Source organism: Urocitellus parryii, chromosome 8 (genome assembly GCF_045843805.1).
Source record: "Urocitellus parryii isolate mUroPar1 chromosome 8, mUroPar1.hap1, whole genome shotgun sequence".
Lineage (NCBI taxonomy): Eukaryota > Metazoa > Chordata > Mammalia > Rodentia > Sciuridae > Urocitellus > Urocitellus parryii.
The window spans coordinates 129825173-129843595 of record NC_135538.1 but is presented as its reverse complement, the minus strand read 5'-3'; the positions used below and the strand labels follow the sequence as shown (position 1 = coordinate 129843595).

Here is an 18423-nt window from a genome sequence, read left to right as displayed (position 1 = left end):
GTGGAGATTCATCTATTTAACCAGATAACTGATTGGAGCTAGGAGTTGAAAAGAGGAGGGGGGATTAGAAAGACCCCATAAAAGCTTCAAGGAGCCATAGAAGCAAAGAAGCCTGGGACCTGTGTCATTGTCTGGCACTGCTAGGATTCAGAACTCCCTGTCAATCTTCCAGCTCTGGTAAGTCACCAAACCCCACAGAGACCGCATTCAGGCTGCCTGGTGCCATACACCTTTAGTCCCAGCTACTGGGGAGGCTAAGGCAGGAGGATTGCTTGAGCCCATGAGTTCAAGACCAGCTTGGGCAACTGAACTCAAAACAGAACCTCTATGGGGTCTACTCTTAACCACTCTTACCCAGTAACATAGAGCCTAGGAGAGGTAGCACATGTCTGTAAACCCAGCAACTCTGGAGGCTGAGGCAAAAGAAGCACAAGTTGGAGGCCAGCCTCAGCAATTAAGCAAGATCCTGTCTCCAAATAAAAAATAAAAGGAGCTGGAGATGTAGCTTGGTGTTAGAGCACCTGGGTTCAGTCCCCGGTACCAAAAAAGAAACAAAAAATGGTGACACGTAGTTTGTGATGGCAAAGAGAATATCATATTCTGTCTCTCCAAAGGACCAGATGTCTGCATTTCTTGTCTCTAAATGCAGTTTTTGCCTTCATCCCAATAATTTTGATTTCTGCTTTGGTTTAGGTCATATTAAATTTCTTTCCTTCTGTTTTTCTTTTTTTTTAGATGAATTTCCACATATTTATCAACTTTAATTTCAAAATACTTCTTCCTTTGCATCTTCATGGTAACTTTGATTCCAGTTAGAGAAGCAGACTCAAAAAAGTAGATGGGACTCAAAGAAATGGCTACTGCAATTTTCCAAACATAATTGTCTTTCCTTCTCTCTGGGTCTGATACTCTTAAGACAAGTCTCTTCTTAAATAATTCAACACAACATCTTCAGTGGTGGCTGAACTGGAGCAGGTATTTCAGTAAATATCTGTTAAATGAATGAAGAGTAAGGAAACCCTTATTCAGAGCAAAGCACTGATGTTCTTATTTAACATTCAGCCACTCAGTACCTCAAAGTTTCTTAACACTCTCATGCTTGGGCTTAGTTGCCTTCACTTAGAATGTTTTTTTTTTTCTTTTCTGGAACCACACAATATTTTTCATAGGCTGCACTCTATTCTGATCTATTTCTTTCCCGGGACTCCACTCCAAAGTGGCACGCTGTCACGTGTGCAAGATATATGTGACAATCGAGCCTCATCTCAGAGTTAGCATTTTCCATCTCTTACTTCCAAATGCTCTCAAATACTATATGTGGCTTTTAGCATTGCTTACTTTTAAACTGTTCATAGTGATACCTGTCTGTAATCTAGCTATTCAACAGGCTGAGGCAGGAAGATCATGAGTTTGAGACTTATATGGACAACTTTGTGAGATCCTGTCTCAAAATAAAACAGGGTTGGGAGCCGGGTGAGGTGATGGGTCTCTGTCATCCCAGTGGCTTGGGAGGCTGAGGCAGAAGGATCCCAAGTTCAAAGCCAGCCACAGAAAATTAGCAAGGCCCTAAGCAGCCTCAATATAAAAAATAAAAAGAGCTGAGGATGTGGTTCAGTGGTTAAGTACCCTGAGTTCAATCTTTGGTATCAAAAACAAGCAGGGCTGGGGATGTAGCTCAGAGGCAAAGCACTCTGAGTTTAATCCTGTGCCATAAAGTTAATAAATACAAACCACAAGGGGTAAGGGTATAGCTTAGTGGTAAGCTACCCTTGCTTCAATCCCTAGTATCACCAAAAAAAAAAAAGTATAAGTAAGTAAATTAATTTAAAAATTGCTTATTTTAAAAATGAAAACCAATGACACCCACTTTAGTTATTTATTTACTGAAGCTAGGGATTGAACTCAGGGGCACTCTAGTACTGAGCTACATCCCCAACCCTATTTTATTTTTCATTTTGATACATAGTCTCACTAAGTTCTAGTCTGGCCTGGAATTTGTGATCCTCCTGCCTCAGTCTCCAAAGCCGTGGGGTTATAGGCCTGAACCACCAGGTCCGGTTTGCCACCCAAAGAGTGAAATTGGACCAATTGATTGCCAAAGCAGCCACTTGGCTGAGTTGTTTCTTCGGGGTGGGTTTAAGGTAGAGCTATGGAGCTTGGCTGTGAATGATGTGTTTGGGTGGGGCATTCCCCAAGGATCATTCCATGCAGACTTCCCAGGATGAGCATCCAGTCCCCACCCAGGCTCCTGGAGCTGGCAGGGCGCAGCCTACTGAGCAACAAGTCCATGGCGGTCCTGATTCTGAAGGACCTGCCCATAGAGCTCTTCCCACCACTCTTTGTGGAGGCCTTCAGCAGGGGACACACTGAGGTCCTGAAGAAAATGGTGCAGGCCTGGCCCTTCACCTGCCTGCCCCTGGGGGCCCTGATGAAAAAGCCACAGCTTGAGATGCTCCGAGTGGCACTGGATGGGCTGGACATGCTGCTTGCCCAGCAGGATCGCCCCAGGTGAGGGGGACCCTGGAAGGCAGCGTCTGGGCGTCCAGGGAAGTGATGGCTGTGGACAGGGAGAATAGGTGCTGAAGTGTACCCAAAAGCCTTCCTGTGCTGTCAGCAAGGAGGGTTGGAGAGGCCTTGGCCATGCTGAGCCCCACCTGGGAGGGGCTTTCAGATGTGGAGGTGCTTGGGGCAGCTGCCATGACTCCTGAAGGAGGTTGTGCCTGCCCCTCCCTCAGCTGGTACAGGTGGGGGCACCAGGCTGGATTGGAGGGGAAAGGGATAGAGAAAAGTGAGACAGAAGGAAGAGGTGGAGCAGGAGACAGCAGCTGAGAGGTTAAGGAAGGGGCCTCAGGGCTGAGACTCTGCTGTGGTCCCTGCAGAAGGTGGAAACTGCAGGTGCTGGATTTGCAGAAGGTTCATGGGAACTTCTGGAGGACGTGGTCTGGAGCCGTGGTCGATGCCCGCTCACCAGAAGTCATGAAGGAGAGGCAAACAGTGATGGCCTCTCCACACACAGGGCCCACTCTGCCCTTGAAGGTGTTAGTAAACCTGTGCTTCCAGCAAAGACCCCTGAATGCATTCCTCTCCTTTCTCTTTCGCTGGGTGGATGAGAGGAAGGGTCTGATACAGCTGTGCTGCAAGAAGCTGCAGATATGCTCTTTGCCCATCCATAACATCGAGAGGATCTTCAAGAGTTTGGATCTGGACTTTATCCAGCAGTTGGACGTGCAGTGTTTCTGGAGACTGTCCACCTTGGCTACTTTTGCTACCTATTGGGGCCAGATGAGCAACCTGAGGAAGCTCTTCTTCTCCCATGTCTATGTGTCTGCCTATGCTTCCCAGGAGGAGAGAGATCAGTTGATGGATGACATTACCTCACAGTTTGCCAAGATGGACAGCCTCCGGAGGCTGTACCTGGATGGTATCTTCCTCCTAGAAGGCCGTTTGTGCCAGGTGCTCAGGTGAGGAAGCAGAGGGAACTTTCCTAGGACATCAGAGCAAACTCTTTGTCACATGAAACTTCAGTGGGTACCTGCTGTGTGCCAGCCATGGTGACTTAACATTGATGGAGATGTTAGAAAGTCAATGAAGTGTTTGTTTCACTCTGTCCTGAAGCCAGGTCTCACATAAACCCCCACACAGAAGCAGAGTCCTAAACAGGGTCCATGGTCTGGGGAGCAGAACTCTGCTGGGGAGCCCGGTGGGGGGGGGTAGGAGCTAGTGAGTGGGTGTGAGGTTCCTTCCCTGGGAGGCCTGTCCAGTGAAGATGGGGAGAAGCAGGGTAGAGGAGAGGGTGCTGGTGGAGGGAAGCCCCCACATCTGACCTTTCAACAGGGAAGCTCTGTGCTCTCCAGCAGGGAGCAGAGGAGCTGTCTCCAATGCCCCCCTGGGGAAGGCTGCTCTGAGCTCTGGTGGTGACTCTGGACTTGAGGGTGAGGAGCAGGAGTGGAGGGTACAGGGTGTGAGCCCCACAGGAGGGCAACCCCAGTTTGTGCTGCTCCATCTTGCCTGGGTTTGTTATTTGTGCATGTCTCACCCTGACCCCCCTGCTACAGCTGTGGTTTTCTGCTTGGCAGTGAAGAGGGCTGCCTTAGAGATGATGGACCCACCTGGTCACTCAAATGGGGGTGAAAGGCTCAGCATGAAATAGGGTGACATGAATGAGCAGATTCTGCAACAGGCAGAGTCCTGGGTGGAGACCATCATCAGAAGGTCAGGGTGACCTTGGGCTTGGGACAATTTGTCTTCTCCCACCTTGACATCACTCCTTAGAACTAACTGCTTGATCTTTGCTTGCTTAGGCTCCTGAAGACCCCCATGGAGACCCTCTCAATAACCAACTGCCAGCTCTCAGATCCAGACTGGAATGATCTGTCGGGGTCTCCAAACCTCTACCAGCTAATACACCTGACGCTGTGTGGCAGCAAATTGATGAGTTTCAGTCCTGAGCCCCTAGTAATTCTGATAGAGAATGCTGCAGCCACCCTTGAGACCCTAAACTTGCAGGACTGTGGGATCACCAACTCCCAGCTCCAGGCCATCCTACCTGTCCTGAGCTGCTGCTCCCAGCTCAGGGTCTTGAGCTTCAATGGGAATGACATCTCCACATTGGCCCTGAGCAACCTGCTGCTTCAAACTTCCAGGCTGACCCAGTTGAGCCTAGAGAAGTACCCTGCCCCTCTGAAGAGCTATGATGCCCAGGGTGCCATCCACCCAGGGAGACTTTTCCAACTCATCGATGAGCTGATGGAGATACTGAGGGGTGTGAGAGAGCCAAAGAATGTCCTTTTCTATACTAAACTCTGCCAAAGATGTGGCAACTGGTTCATCTATAACCTGCCCTCCAGTCCGTGTCGCTGTTGGCTGCCTGCCTAGTGGGATGCATACATGAGAAATGTTCTCCTGTGCACTTGAAAATAAAGGTAAGACACGAGTGTCTCTCCAAGGGGAACTAGAAACAGGATGCCAGGGCACTACTTAACACGAGTGGGAACAGAAAAGCTGATGCAGGAGGCCTGGGTCACAGAGGCTTGGTTCCCATCGGGAGACTTGGAACCGATGGGGACATGTGTCTTAGGAGTCAGAAATAGGAATCTGAATTTCTGGAAGTAGATTTGTGCTGAGAGGTACACAGGGCATGACCCCTGAATGGATGGTTGCAAACAAGTGAATTAGGGAACTTGCAGCAGAGCCTCTGCTGTCCTCCATGGTTTTCAGCGTAAAGGTCAGGAAGCTAACCCAGTGGCTGATCAGTGCTGATCAGTGACACTGGAGCAGAGGACCTCATGGCATCACAATAGTGCAGGGCCATTCTGAGTATACTCTCCATTCTTTATTTCTCTCTGGGTGCCATTCCTTCAGATGAATGTGGCTTTTCAGTGGGATAATGCACCTCTGGTTGCCCATGGAACTAAGAACACTAACCCTCTCTCCAAAGGAGTTTATCTGGGGATAGTAGGAGACTTCCATCTGAGTTATTAAGGTCATAGTGGACCACAGACCACAGCTTTATCCATAAGGGCTGAGGTTCAGGGAAAAATAGTCTGAGCCTTTGTGTGTGTGTGTGTGTGTGTGTGTGTGTGTGTGTGTGTGTGTTGGAAATTGAACCCAAGGGTGCCCTACTACTGTAGAGAACTTCATAGAATACAACTTATAAATCCTTGTACAATTTAACAACCCATCAGCCAAGAAACCTAAAGGAAGGTTGGACATGTACCCAAGAGTTAGGTGCAATAGATAAAATTATAAATGCAAGATTTCCTGCAACTCCAAACCTCAGCACCTGCCATCTAATGGGCCTGCAGACTCCAAATGGTTCTCAGCAGACACCTTCACTCTGCTGTCTCTGGTATCCGGGTGATAAGCAGAGCCAACACTGTTGCCTTCTGAAAAATCAGCAATAAACCCAGACTGGGAATCTACAAGCGTGCCCTGGAACCCCACATCACCCCTCTCAGGCATCATGCCAAGACCTCTCAACCATACAATGTTCTAGAAATGCCTCTCACTCAATTTGCAAATGATTTGTTTTATGGTCTCCTACTGCACAGGATTCTAAAATAGTTTTTCTTCACCTTTAACAGTAGGTAGCAAATGAGAGTCATAAGACCTCCTTGGATAAACTTGAGTTCTCTGCAGAAGAAATCCATTATGCCTGGAGCAGTGGCACATGCCTGTAATCCCAGCAGCTTGGGAAGCTGAGGCAGAGGGATTGCAGGTTCAAAGCCAGTCTCAGCAAAAACTGAGGCACTAAGCAACTCAGTGAGACCCTATCTCTAAATAAAATACAAAATAAGGTGGGGGATGTGGCTCAGTGGTCGAGTACCCCTGAGTGAAATCCCAGTACACCCCCCCCCAAAAAAAAAACAAAGAAATAAAGAAAAAGTCTATTACTTAGGTAATGCTCTGGTTATGCAGGAAATTTCCCTCTTATCTGGAGAAGAAAAGACATCCCACGTCTCTCTAAACCCAGAACTGAGATAATTAAGAGGTTTCCCTTCCATCTCTAAGATTCAAATCCTCTATGATATTGTAACCCAGCTTTTATAATTTCTCTCTAAAAGTTTTTTTTTCAGTACTTTGGATGGAACCCTGAGGCTCTCTAGCACTGAAATACAACCTCAGTGCTTTTAATAATTTTAATTTGAGCTAGGGTCAGTTGCCTGAGCTGCTGGATACAATGGCACAAAACTAAAAGCCCAGCAACTCAGGAGGCTAAGGCAAGAGGATCATAAGTTCAAGGCCAGCTGCAACAATTTAGGGAGACCCTGCCTCAAAAAATAAAAAGGGCTGGGAATGTGACTCAGTGGTAGTGCACCCCTGGGTTCCACCCCCAGCACCATAAATGAACAAATAAATTGCACTTGCTATACCCCGGCCACTGGTGATGTCAGGGAAGGAGATGCTGGAGAGTGACCAAGGGACCTCAGGGTCTGGTCCCCTGTTTAGTCCTGAAGGATGGACTCATCACCACTCACACAGAAGCAGAGGGCTAAACAGGGGTCTGTGGTCTGGGAAGCAGAACTCTGCTGGGAAGCCAGGTGGTGGGGAGAGGAGTTAGTGAGGTGGGTGTGAGGTTCCTTCCCTGGGAGGCCTGTCCAGCGAAGGTGGTGAGAAGCAGGGTAGAGGGGAGGGCACCTAAAGAGGGAAGTCCCCACACCTCTACCTTGTAACAGGGAAGCTCTGTGATCTCCAGCAGGGAGCAGAGGAGCCACCTCCAATGCCCCCCTGGGGAAGGCTGCTCTGAGCCTCAGGTGGTGATTCAAAGTTGAGGGTGAGGAGCAGGGATGGAGGCCTTGCAGATGGTGGACCTACCATTTCAGGCTTACCCTGAAATGGGTGATGTGAATGAGCAGATTCTGTAACAGGCAGAATCCTGGGTGTTGACCATCATCAGGGGTAAGGGTGTCCTTGGGCTTGGGCCAATTTGTCTTCTCCCACCTTTACATTGCTCCTCAGAACTAACTGCCTGGTGTCTCCTTAGGCACCCCTCCCCACCAGACCCTCTCAATTACTAATTCGCTGTACTTAGAATCAGAGTTGAAGCATCTGTCCCTGTGCCTGGATATCAGTCAGCTGAATCACATGGATCTTGATGGCATCAAAATTTAAAGCCAGGTGTGGTGGTGAACACCTCTACTCCTCAGGATGCTGAGGCAGGAGGATCAGAAGTTCCAAACCAGCCCCAGTGACTTAGATCCTCAGCAACTTAGCAAGACCCTGTCTCAAAATAAAAAAAAAAGGAAGTGGACTTGGGATGTAGGTCTGTGTTAGAGCACCCCTGGGTTCAATTCTCAGTCCCTCTTCCTCCAAAAGATGTCCAATTGAAGTCCCGTGCCCCTCCAAGTTCTGCTACAGAAAGTCGTAGCTACTCTGGAGACCCTGGAATTTCAGGACTGTGAGGTCATGGACTCACAGCTCCATGCCACCCGCCTTCCCTGAGCCGCTGCTCCCAGCTCACCATGTTCAGCTTCTATGGTGCCTCCCCATGTCAGTCCTGGAGAACCACCTGCTGCACTCTGCCAGGCTGAGCCAGTTAAGCCTAGAGTGTGTGCCCTGCCCCTCTGGAGACCAATCAGTGTTGTACTCTCCATGTTGGTGGTTTGTCCAGCTTCCTGTTAAACTGATGGGGATAATGAGGGACATTAGGCCTCCCCTGAACATCTGGATCTGTGCCCTCTCTTGTGCTTACTGGGCAGATAGGCACCCTTTAACCTGATGCAACTGGATGTTTCATGTCCCAGGTCCCTGTCAGGAAGCAGCTGTGCCGCTACTGTGTGCCTTCCCAGTCGGGTGCATAGGAAAATCTTTCCCCTGGGCACTTAGAGATGAAACTTAGCATGTAGCTGCAAATTCAGAGGACACAGAACCCTGCCTTCAGGGTAGCTGGGAAAAGACTGAGGTGAAGAAATCCCCCCTTCCTGGGGTGCGAATAGAACTCTGCCTTCCTGCCCGCTAGGTAAACACACTGCCCCTGAGCTGCATTCGCAGCCTCAGCAAGTTAGCCAGGCCCTCAGCAATTTAGTGAGAACCTGTCTGAAAATGAAAAAAATTGAGGGCTAGGGATGTGGCTCAGTGTTAGAGCACCCCTGGTTTTCATTCCTAGTATCAAAAATTTGTTTAAAAGTAAAAATTAAAGGGCTGGGGATATAGATCAGTAGTAGAGAGCCTCTGGGTTCATTCCCCTGGACCACAAAAATGAATGACAGATGAATAAATGGACTGGGCATGGTGATACATGACTGTAATCTTGGAAGCTCAGGAAGCTGAGGCAGGAGGATTCAAAGTTCAGGTCTAGCCTCAGCAACTCAGTGAGGCCCTAAGCAATTTAGCAAGACTTTGTCTCAAAATACAGAGGGCTAGGGATGTGGCTCAGTGATTTACCATACTTGGGTTCAGTCCCCACTACCAAAAAGGAATAAAAAAATAAAGTTTTAAGGAAAATTAGCATTCAGCAGCCAGAAGAGGGTGGATTTGGGGAGCATAAGACTGTTTACCTGCAGTGATCTCAAGATAAACTTTTTCAAGTAGTAGATTTCACATGCCACCTTCTGGTAGCTTGGAACTCGTGGCAAGAGTTTTTATAAGCATAACTACCATTGACTATTTTTCAGTGGTATTTTTCAAAACCCAGTACTGTAAAATGATGTTTGAGTACAAATATTTGTGCTGGGATTTTTTAAATAATGTGCATATTAATTGATTTCAAAACTGTAAAAGAAATTTAGTGCTGGGTTAGCTTTTTGTTATTGTAACCAAAATGACTGACATAATGAACTTAAAATAGAGAGCTGGGCAGGGTGGCACACACCTGTAATCCCAATGGTTCAGGAGGCTAAAACAGGAGGATCACTACTTCAAAGCCAGCCTCAGTAAAAGTGAGGCACTAAGCAATTCAGTGATACCCTGTCTCTAAAATACAAAATAGGGCTGTGGATGTGACTCAGTGGCTGTGTGCCCCTGAGTTGAAACCCTGGAACCCCACCACCAAAAAAAAAAAAATTTAAATGGGCATGAAAGTGCCCACCTGTAAACCCAGGAGGTTGAGGCAGGAGGATCACAAATTCCAGTCCAGCCTGGAACCTTAGTGAAATCCTGTCTCAAAATTTAAAAAATAAAATAAAAATGGACTGTGGAGTAGCTCAATGGTAGATCAGTACCAGGAAAAAAAAAAAAAAAAAAAAAAAACAAGGCAGGAGATCTCTTTTGGCTCAGAGCTGGAGAGCCTCAGCCAGGGTTAGCCAGCTCCACTGTTCTGGCCCCTGTGTGAGGCAGAACAACATGGCCCAAGGACCTGGTGGAGCAGAGCTGCTCAGCTCCTGGAAACCAGAAAGCACAGGAAGCAAGAAAGAGGTCAGCAACAAGACACAATCCCCAGGGACCAGCACCGCCCAGTGACCTACCTGCTCCAGGCACACCCCCCCTTACAGTTACAGCTCAGTAACCCACTCAAATTGTTAGCTTATCCAGTAGATTAAACACTGAGGGGTTACAGCCCTCACTGCCTAAACCCCACCTCTGACCTTGCTGCACTGGGGATCACATTTTGTTTTTGTTTTTCTTTCTTTCTTTCTTTCTTTCTTTCTTTCTTTCTTTCTTTCTTTCTTTCTTTCTTTCTTTTTTTTTTTCAAAACATGAGCTTTCAGGGGAACATTTCTAGATCCAAACCATAAGAAGTACTTTCAAATACTACAGTAGGATATTTAAAATAAATGTTTAACTTGATTTAGTCTCTCAGGGCAAACCAGATTTAAAAAAAATAATTTTAGACATAAATGAGTGAGATTTATTTCTTTAAATAAGCATTCAGAATAATAAATGTTAGCTGGGCAAGGTGGCTCATGCCTGTCATCCCAGCAACTCCGGAGGCTGAGGCAGGGGGATCCCAAGTTCAAAGTCAACCTCCCCAATATGGCAAGGCCCTGAACAACTTAGTGAGAACCTGTGTTAAAATTAAAACAAACAACAACAAAAACAGGGCAGAGAGTGTGGACCAGGGATGTTGTTCAAAGGTAAAATTGCCCCAATTCAATTCTCAAAAGGCAGAGACTGGGGATGTGGCTCAATGTAAAGTGCCCCAGAGTTCAATTCCCATTACCAGAAGAAAGAAGAGGAGGAGGAAGGAGGAAGGGGAAGTAGAGGAAGGAGGAGGAGGAAAAGCAAAGCCAGATTTTAAGGACAGGTAGTTAGTGTAGTTAGGTAAATTGGGTCAAATATCAAGTTCCATAAAGAAAATGGAGACCATAGTGGGAATGGAAGAAGAGGATATCCGATCTGAGCCTGGGAAAGCTGAACAACACCTGGGTTATTAAATGTTAAAGTCCCCAAGGCCTGAGGCGCATCCCAGAGAACTGTTCAGGAAGTAGCTCCCAGCAAACAAGGAGGTGCTAATCAAACCACCCCAGGCCCTTCCTGCCCAGATCACTCCTCCCCTTGCTCCTCCCTGGCCCATCCCTCCACCTATTTCCCACCTTTTGGCCTTCCCTCCTGCGTCCTCCACCACTGCAGGATGGAGGGAAACAAAGGACAGGGGTGTGGGAGGACTAAAGGAAGACCTTAGCTATAAAAAAGAGGAGACCCCCCTTCCACGAATTCCGCCTTTCGGGTCCCATTCTTCCTCTGGGGGGAAGTAATTTTTGCTGTCCTTCAATAAAGCCTTCTGTTAAACCATGATGCAAAGAAGACCCCCGACTCCAATTTTAAATCAACTTAAAGCAAGCTTGTATTCTGTCTGGCCTGGACTCTCTCTGGAAACCCGTGGGTCAGAGGATATTGCCCCAGCTCTCTAGGAACAAGGTTTTATAGCATAAAAAGTTGCAAAGGGGGGGGGTAGTCTTGAAACCTACAGATTACAGGATTTTAACAAGCATAATACAAAGGCAGGTAGTAGGTTAATGATCTACATGACTCAACATTTCAAGATAGAGAGTAAATTTAGATCCCAACGCCAGAATTTATGAGGCCCTGCTAAAGTTTCAGAGAGGGTTGTTATCTGGCCAGGGAAAGCCAGGCATGGGTGAGTTCCAGGCACGGGCAGGCATTCCAAGCAAGTTTAGAAATCGCAGTAATTTATAGTAAAACAGAAATTACCTTTTCACGTCTTTGTGATGAGGTGGCTCCCAATCTTAAAATGGAATTAGGCTGGGCTCATCACCTTCCCCTGTCCCCTCTCCCCTTGGCTGGATGGGCCTCTCTGGAGTCATACTTTGGCATTCGGGGAAGCAAGGACTCCTCAGTAAACAGAAGGAGAAACCAACATTAGATCTGAAAAGCCTACCCTTATGTTTTTTTTTTTAACATAGACTGTATTTTCTTTGTTTGCTTTGTTTTAGAGTAGTTTTAAAACCATAGCAAAACTGAGCAGAAGCTCCATGCTTCCCAAGTCCCTTTGCCTACCCAGCCTCCCCCAGGACCAGCATCTCACACCAGAGTGGTACATATGCTACAATTCATGCCTCTGAAAAACTGATGTGACTCCATTTTTGAAAACAGCTTCTACCTCAAGGCCTGTCCAGAGAGAGGGGGTGTGTCCCTTGTCCTTGGAAAGACCCACAGAGCACTTCTAGGCACATACCCACCCTGCTGAGTTCTTTGTTTGCTAATAACAGGAGAGATCTGCAGCACCAGGTGTCCCTGACTCAGGTTAGTTGAGGACCCATAGCAATCCCCTAGCAACCACCAATTAGCATGAGACAGGGAAAATACCTGGAATGTCATATGACCCCCTCAGTAGTCTTGGTGGTTGATAACATCTTGGGAAACCTGTAGTTTAGCACATACACCCCTCACAGATTAAACCTATTAGTTCAAAGGAATCCCCCTCTTGAACTAACAATCACCCCTACCCAACTTGTTCCCGCCAGTGATTGTGCTAATCAATGTTAAGAGTTGTTTGATTTTCCTGTGGTGTATGATGTTTTGCTGTGTGACATTGTGACACATAGAGTATCCCCCAAAACCTATAAAATCTCACTGAACAAAGGACCAGGACTCACTCCCTGGAACTGCTGCATCAGAAACGGTTGTGAGTCCAGGCTTGAGTTTGCAATAAAGACTCTTGTGTGATTGTATCGAATTCGGCTCCTGGAAGTCTATTGGGGTCCCACAAATCTGGCATTATACCTCTACTGTGACACATCAGTGTTATGCAAAGTCCATAGTTGACTCCAGTTCTAGAGTCTACACTTCTGGGGTTAGAAATGCCCAATGACATGGTATCCACCATTATAGTGTCACGCATAATAATTCACAGCTTACAGCCCCTGGGTGCTCCAGCTGTTCAGCCCTCTCTCCTACCCAAACCTGGCAACCACTGGGCTTTATCCTGTGCCCCTGGTTTTGTGTCTTCAGGAATATCTACAGTACACTGCCCTCGGTTGTCTTCCCTCCCTGGTGACTGCACTTCAGGTCCTCTGCACCTTTTCACAGCTGTGTGGACCACTGTGTGTGCCTCCATTCCCCAACTGCAGGACATCTTGTGCCACTGAATAGAGCAGCTGGGGTCCCCACCCAACCCCTGGGGCAGCTTCACTCATGTGGTGAATGCCTGGAGCTCCGGAGCTGGATCATGGGCTAAGGATGTTTTCCAGCTGTTTACTGGACAATCTCACCTGATACATGGAGCTGCCCCTTGAAGGGCTGGGGCTGTGTCTCCATCTCCCTTGGAGCTGAGCATGGAACCTGAGGCTATGGTCACTACGTGTGTGCATGTGTTAGTGTGTGTGTATGTGTGTGTGCACACGTGTGTGTGTGTGTGTGTGTGTGTGTGTGTGTGTATGAAAGTCCAGCAATCCTAAGGGCCCTCGTGGGCAACCTTCACTCAGTTTTTGTACGTTCTTTCCCCACGAAATGCACAACCACATTCTCCCTGTAAAAGGTCCAGTAATGCAGACACCTTCCCTGGCCTTCCCTTCATCCTATACCAAGCATGGGTACCTCTTGGCTTCTCAATGTCTTCTTCCTGTTTTTAGCTCCATCTCTCTTGAATCTTGTTTCATCTTCTCTTATAGATCATTTTTGCCAATTTAGAAACAATTTTCCATTGAAAACAAGGAAGAAAATGAAAAGAAAGAAAAACTTTTCTCGCTCTCCACCCCCACCCCAGCCACAGATTCATTCCTGCCTAGGGGACCTTCTTAGCCTTCCCTTCTCTCTCTCTGAATCTCCCACACATTTTTTGCGGGGTGGGTGGGTACTTGGGATTTAATCCAGGGGCATTTAACCACTGAGCCATGTCCACAGCCCTTTTTATGTTTTGTTTTGAGACAGGGTTTTACTAAGTGGCTGAGGCTGATTTTGAACCTGTGGTCCTCCTGCCTCAGTCTCCTGTAGCTGGAGTTAACAGGCATGCACCATCATACCTGGCAGACAAATATTTCTCCCTGTGTCAATTGAGAGGATTCTTATTTCTTTTTCTTTTTCTTTCTTTCTTTTTTTTTTTTTTTTTTTTTGCTTTTTTCCATAGATATGGTTAATCAATGAAATTGTTATTCAAATTCGAAAGGAGATTTGCATTCCAGGTTTAGTCCAAGTGTTAAGCCAATCTTGCAGGGGCTGGGGATGTGACTCAAGTGGTAGTGTGCTTGCCTGGCATGCGTGCGGCCCAGGTTCGATCCTCAACACCACATACAAAACAAAGATGTTGTGTCTGCTGAAAACTAAAAATAAATATTAAAATTCTCTCTCTCAAAAAAAAATGTTTACTTATTAAAAAAAAAAAATCTTGCATTCCTGATGGATTTTCAACGCCTAACCAATCTTGCCTGGTCTTGGTCTGTATACTGCCAGAGGCAATTTCTTTCTCCCCCCCTTCCTTCCTTCCTTTCTCCTCCCCTACCCTCCATTTCTTTCTTTTTTCTCCTTTTTTCTCCTTTCTTTTCCTCCCCCTCCCTTTCTTTCTTCCTTCCTTCCCTCTCTCCCTCTCTCTCTCCCTCCTTTCCTCCCTTCTTTCCTTTTCCCCTGTATGAAGGATTGAACTCAGGAGTCCTCTATCACCAAGCTACATCTCTGCCCTTTTTATCTTTTCTTGTTTTATTCTGAGACAGGGACTCACTAAGCTGCTGAGGCTAGCCTAGATCTTGCCATCTCCTGCCAGCTTCTCTGAGTTGCTGGGGTTACAGGGGTGAGCCATCTTGCCTGACTGTCAAAGGCAAATTTACCCACACCTCAAAGTCAGAAAAAAAAAAAAAAAAAAAAAACAACTTGAACTTGACTTAAGAAGTTCTGCCAATACCAGAAACCTGCACTGGGACCCTCAGGCTTGTCTCAGGGCTGGCAGGTGCCGGGGTCCAGCCCCGGCGGGGTCCAGGGAGTCCCGAAGGAGGAGTGGTGTCGGCGAAATGATGAGACAGGAGTCCTTCCTTTTGAGCAATCTTCAGAGAGAGAGCTAAAGCTGCTTTCTCTGGGTCCCCTTTTTATTACAATTTTTCTCATCATTATAGATTCACAATACGTCATTGATTATATAACTTAAAACTTTGCCAAGACATGACATTTCCTTAACCATGATTGAGAGCACACTGATCTACATTCTTCCAGGATATGACCCCCAGCCATACAATCATCAAAGTACAGAATCATCAATAAAACATGTCACCAATTTACATCCTTCAGATTTTCCCAAGATTTACTATTTTTCCCAAGATATGTTATTTCCTTATTAACTAATGCCAAACTACGTAACCAGACTCTAAGTCTCCTGGCCAATCATTAACCTAAAGTACACCTGTACTTTATTTTTAATCTAAAATTCCCATCTAAAAAAATCCCTTTAAATCTTATATTTAAAATATCCTAAAGTTTATGAATCATCCTTAAAGCATATCAGAAACCTATATAACTAAAGACTTAAGAATTTCTAAACTTAAGAATCTAAATAAAATAATATTTCTAACATTATTTTAAAACTGTGTCTTATAAAGCTATTTTAATTAATTCCTAAATTTATTCTCATAAAACTGGTTGAGCTGCTTTCTCAAAGAGTTTCTTTTGTTTCTCAGTCAAGGTACACTGGTTCTCAAAGAGTTTGTTTCTCAGTCAAGGTGCACTAGTTCTCAAAGAGTTTGTTTCTCAGAGAATGATTGTTGTCTGTTATAAAGTTTGTCCACAATGTACTAAGATAGAAGAATAGCCTTTTATTTTGTCCTTGATATGCTGAGGGGGTAGTAGAATAGTCTCCAAAGCATGAACTACCTGTTCTGTTCTAGCCATCTGAAATTTAATTTGTTTGGCATTTAACATACTTATGCCTCCTGTGAGAAACATAAGCATGAAAATGCAAAGTCCCAATTACATAAAAAAGGGTCTCATGGTTTCGGTTACCCACCAACTAGTGTGGCTTTGCCAGCATTCATCCTCACTGTGACCCTGTCAAGACAGTGAGTGGGGGATCGCCTTCACCAGGCAGGCTCCCAACAAGAAATCCGAATGTGAATCTGAAGATTCTTCTGGAATCTGTAAAGCCCCCTAACTTACCACTTTCCCCAGAACTAACACAAGTGAAGGATTTAGTGCTTGAACCTCAGCTTTCTTCTTCAGTGATAAATAAAACTAGTACCAGAGATTTTCTCTCTCTCTGGAGATAGCCTGCACTCTGCCTTTGTTATGCTCAAATTTGGGACCCCCAAAAGACCACCAGAGACCAAGATCCATGTAAACAGCAAAGAGGTGTTTATTGCGAGATAGCTTGGTCCTCCGCGTGCACACAGCAACTGCTGTGGCTGAGAGGCCTTGAGCCCAGGGTTTGCAGCAGTTCTATACATTCTTTGGAGAAGGCAGGAACCCCCACATACATCATAGCGTCTCTTAGCAAATCATCACACACCCTAGGAAAATTAAACAACAACTCTAAAACATGATTAGCACATTCACTGGCAGGAACAAGTTGGGTAGGTGTGATTGGTTACTACCAGAGGGAGTTTCATTTGAATTGATTGGTTTAAGCCAAGAGGGGTGTTCATGCTGAATTACATGGTTTCCCAACACCATAAACTACTGGGAGGGTCATGTGGCATCCCAGGTATTTCCCTGTCTCATGGTGATTGGTGGCTGCTAGGGGGTTGCTATGGGTCCCCACCTAGCCTGACTGAATCAGGGATACCTGGAACAGCAGATCTCTCCTGTTATTTGTAGATAAACAACTTAGCAGGGTGGGAATGTGCCTAGAAGTGCTCTGTGGATCTTTCCAAGGACAAAGGTCATGTCCCTTCCTTGGACAGGCTTTGCTCTGAGGTAGAGGCTGTTTTTTTCACCTTGAGTGAGTATTCCTTGCCTTACCTTAAAGGCATCTTCCTTGAGATTGCACCATTCTCCCTAGAATTTGTATCTACTTTACCAAATAAACCTCTCTCTGTGGCTTAGAAAAAAAACAGTGTCAGAGCCAAGTGTGGTGGCAGATACCTATAACACTGGCCACATCGGAGGCTGAGGAAGGAGGATTGCAAATTCAAGGCTGATCTCACCAATTTATCATGGCCCTTAGCAATTTGGCCAGAACTTGTCTCAAAATAAATGAAAGGACTGGGGAGGTAGTTAAGTGGTAAAGCATCACAGAGTTCCTTCACCAGCATTTAAAAAGGGTGGGGAGGGGCTGGGGATGTGGCTGAAGTGGTGGCACACTTGCCTGGCATGCATGTGGCCCGGTTTTGATCCTCAGAACCACATACAAACAAAGATGTTGTGTCCACCGAAAACTAAAAAATAAATATTAAAAAAATCCTCCCTCTCTCTCTCTCCCCCCCCTCTCTTTCTCTCTCTCTCTCTCTCTCTCTCTCTCTCTCTCTCTCTCTCTCTTTAATAAAAAAATAAATAAAAATAAAAAAGGGTGGGGAGAACGAAGATGGCAGGCCAGAGGGAGGTAGCCTTCTGTGTTGGTCCGTGATCCAGATCTCAACTAGTTGGAATACTGCATCACAGAGAGTGTTTGAGGACTCCTAAACAGCTGCTTTCCACAGAAATCACCAGCGCTGTGACCCCACACAGGGCTCCAGGCCTCAGCATTGGAGCAGGAATGAATAAAAAAAAAAAGTGGCCTATAGAATAAAATTATGGCATTTGCAGGTAAATGGACAGCAGTGGAGAAGATAATGCTAAGTGAAGTTAGCCAATCCCAAAAAAACAAATGCCATTCTAATGTTTTCTGTGATATAAGGTGAGGGACTAATAGTGGGGTAGGGAGGGGGAGTTTGGGAGGAATAGATCAACTCTAGATAGGGCAGAGGGGTGGGAGGGGAAGGAAGGGGAAGGAATGGGGCAGGGGATTAGCAAGGATGGTGGAATGTGATGGACATCATTATCCAAAGTACATGTATGAAGACACAAATTGGCATGAACATAATTTATATACAACCAGAGATATGAAAAATTGTGCTCTATATGTGTAATAAGAATGGTAATGCATTCTGCTGTCATTTATTTTTAATAAGTCAATGAAAATAAAATAAATAAAATAAAAGTGTGGGGTCTGGAGAGGCAGAGCCAAACTAAAACACCCTGGTTTCAAATGTCAGTACCACAAGTAAGTAAATAAATAAATCTAGTTATCATAGAGTTTTAAAAAGTAGTTACTACCATATAATATATGTTAAAAACAGCTTTTGCCAGGTGCTGTATCTTATGCCTATAATCCCAGCAATTTGGGAGGCTGAGGCAGGAGGATCACAAGTTCAATGCCAGCCTCAGTAATTTATCAAGGCTCTCAGCAACTTAGTGAGATCCTGTCTCAAAATAAAAAATAAAAAGGGCTAGGGATGTAGCTCAGTGGTAAAGCAGCCCTGGGTTCAAACTCCAGTACCAAAAATAAATAAATAAATAAACAATGGTTTGTGTGGGTCTTGGTTTCGAATGCCTATAATCCCAACTACAGAGGCTAGAGCAGGAGGATCTGGAATTCAAAGCCAGCCTCAACAAAAGTGAGACACAAAGCAA

The 18423-nt window shown here is 45.8% G+C and overlaps 1 protein-coding gene across 1 annotated transcript; it reads left to right on the top strand.

The window, feature by feature from the left end:
- The first annotated feature begins 2428 nt into the window (after positions 1-2428).
- Positions 2429-4875, top strand: LOC144256497 (PRAME family member 12-like). The gene is made up of 3 exons (XM_077801543.1): positions 2429-2508; positions 2880-3461; positions 4302-4875. Exons 1-3 carry the CDS (start codon positions 2429-2431, stop codon positions 4873-4875), a joined length of 1236 nt encoding a protein of 411 aa, XP_077657669.1.
- The last annotated feature ends 13548 nt before the right edge of the window (positions 4876-18423 follow it).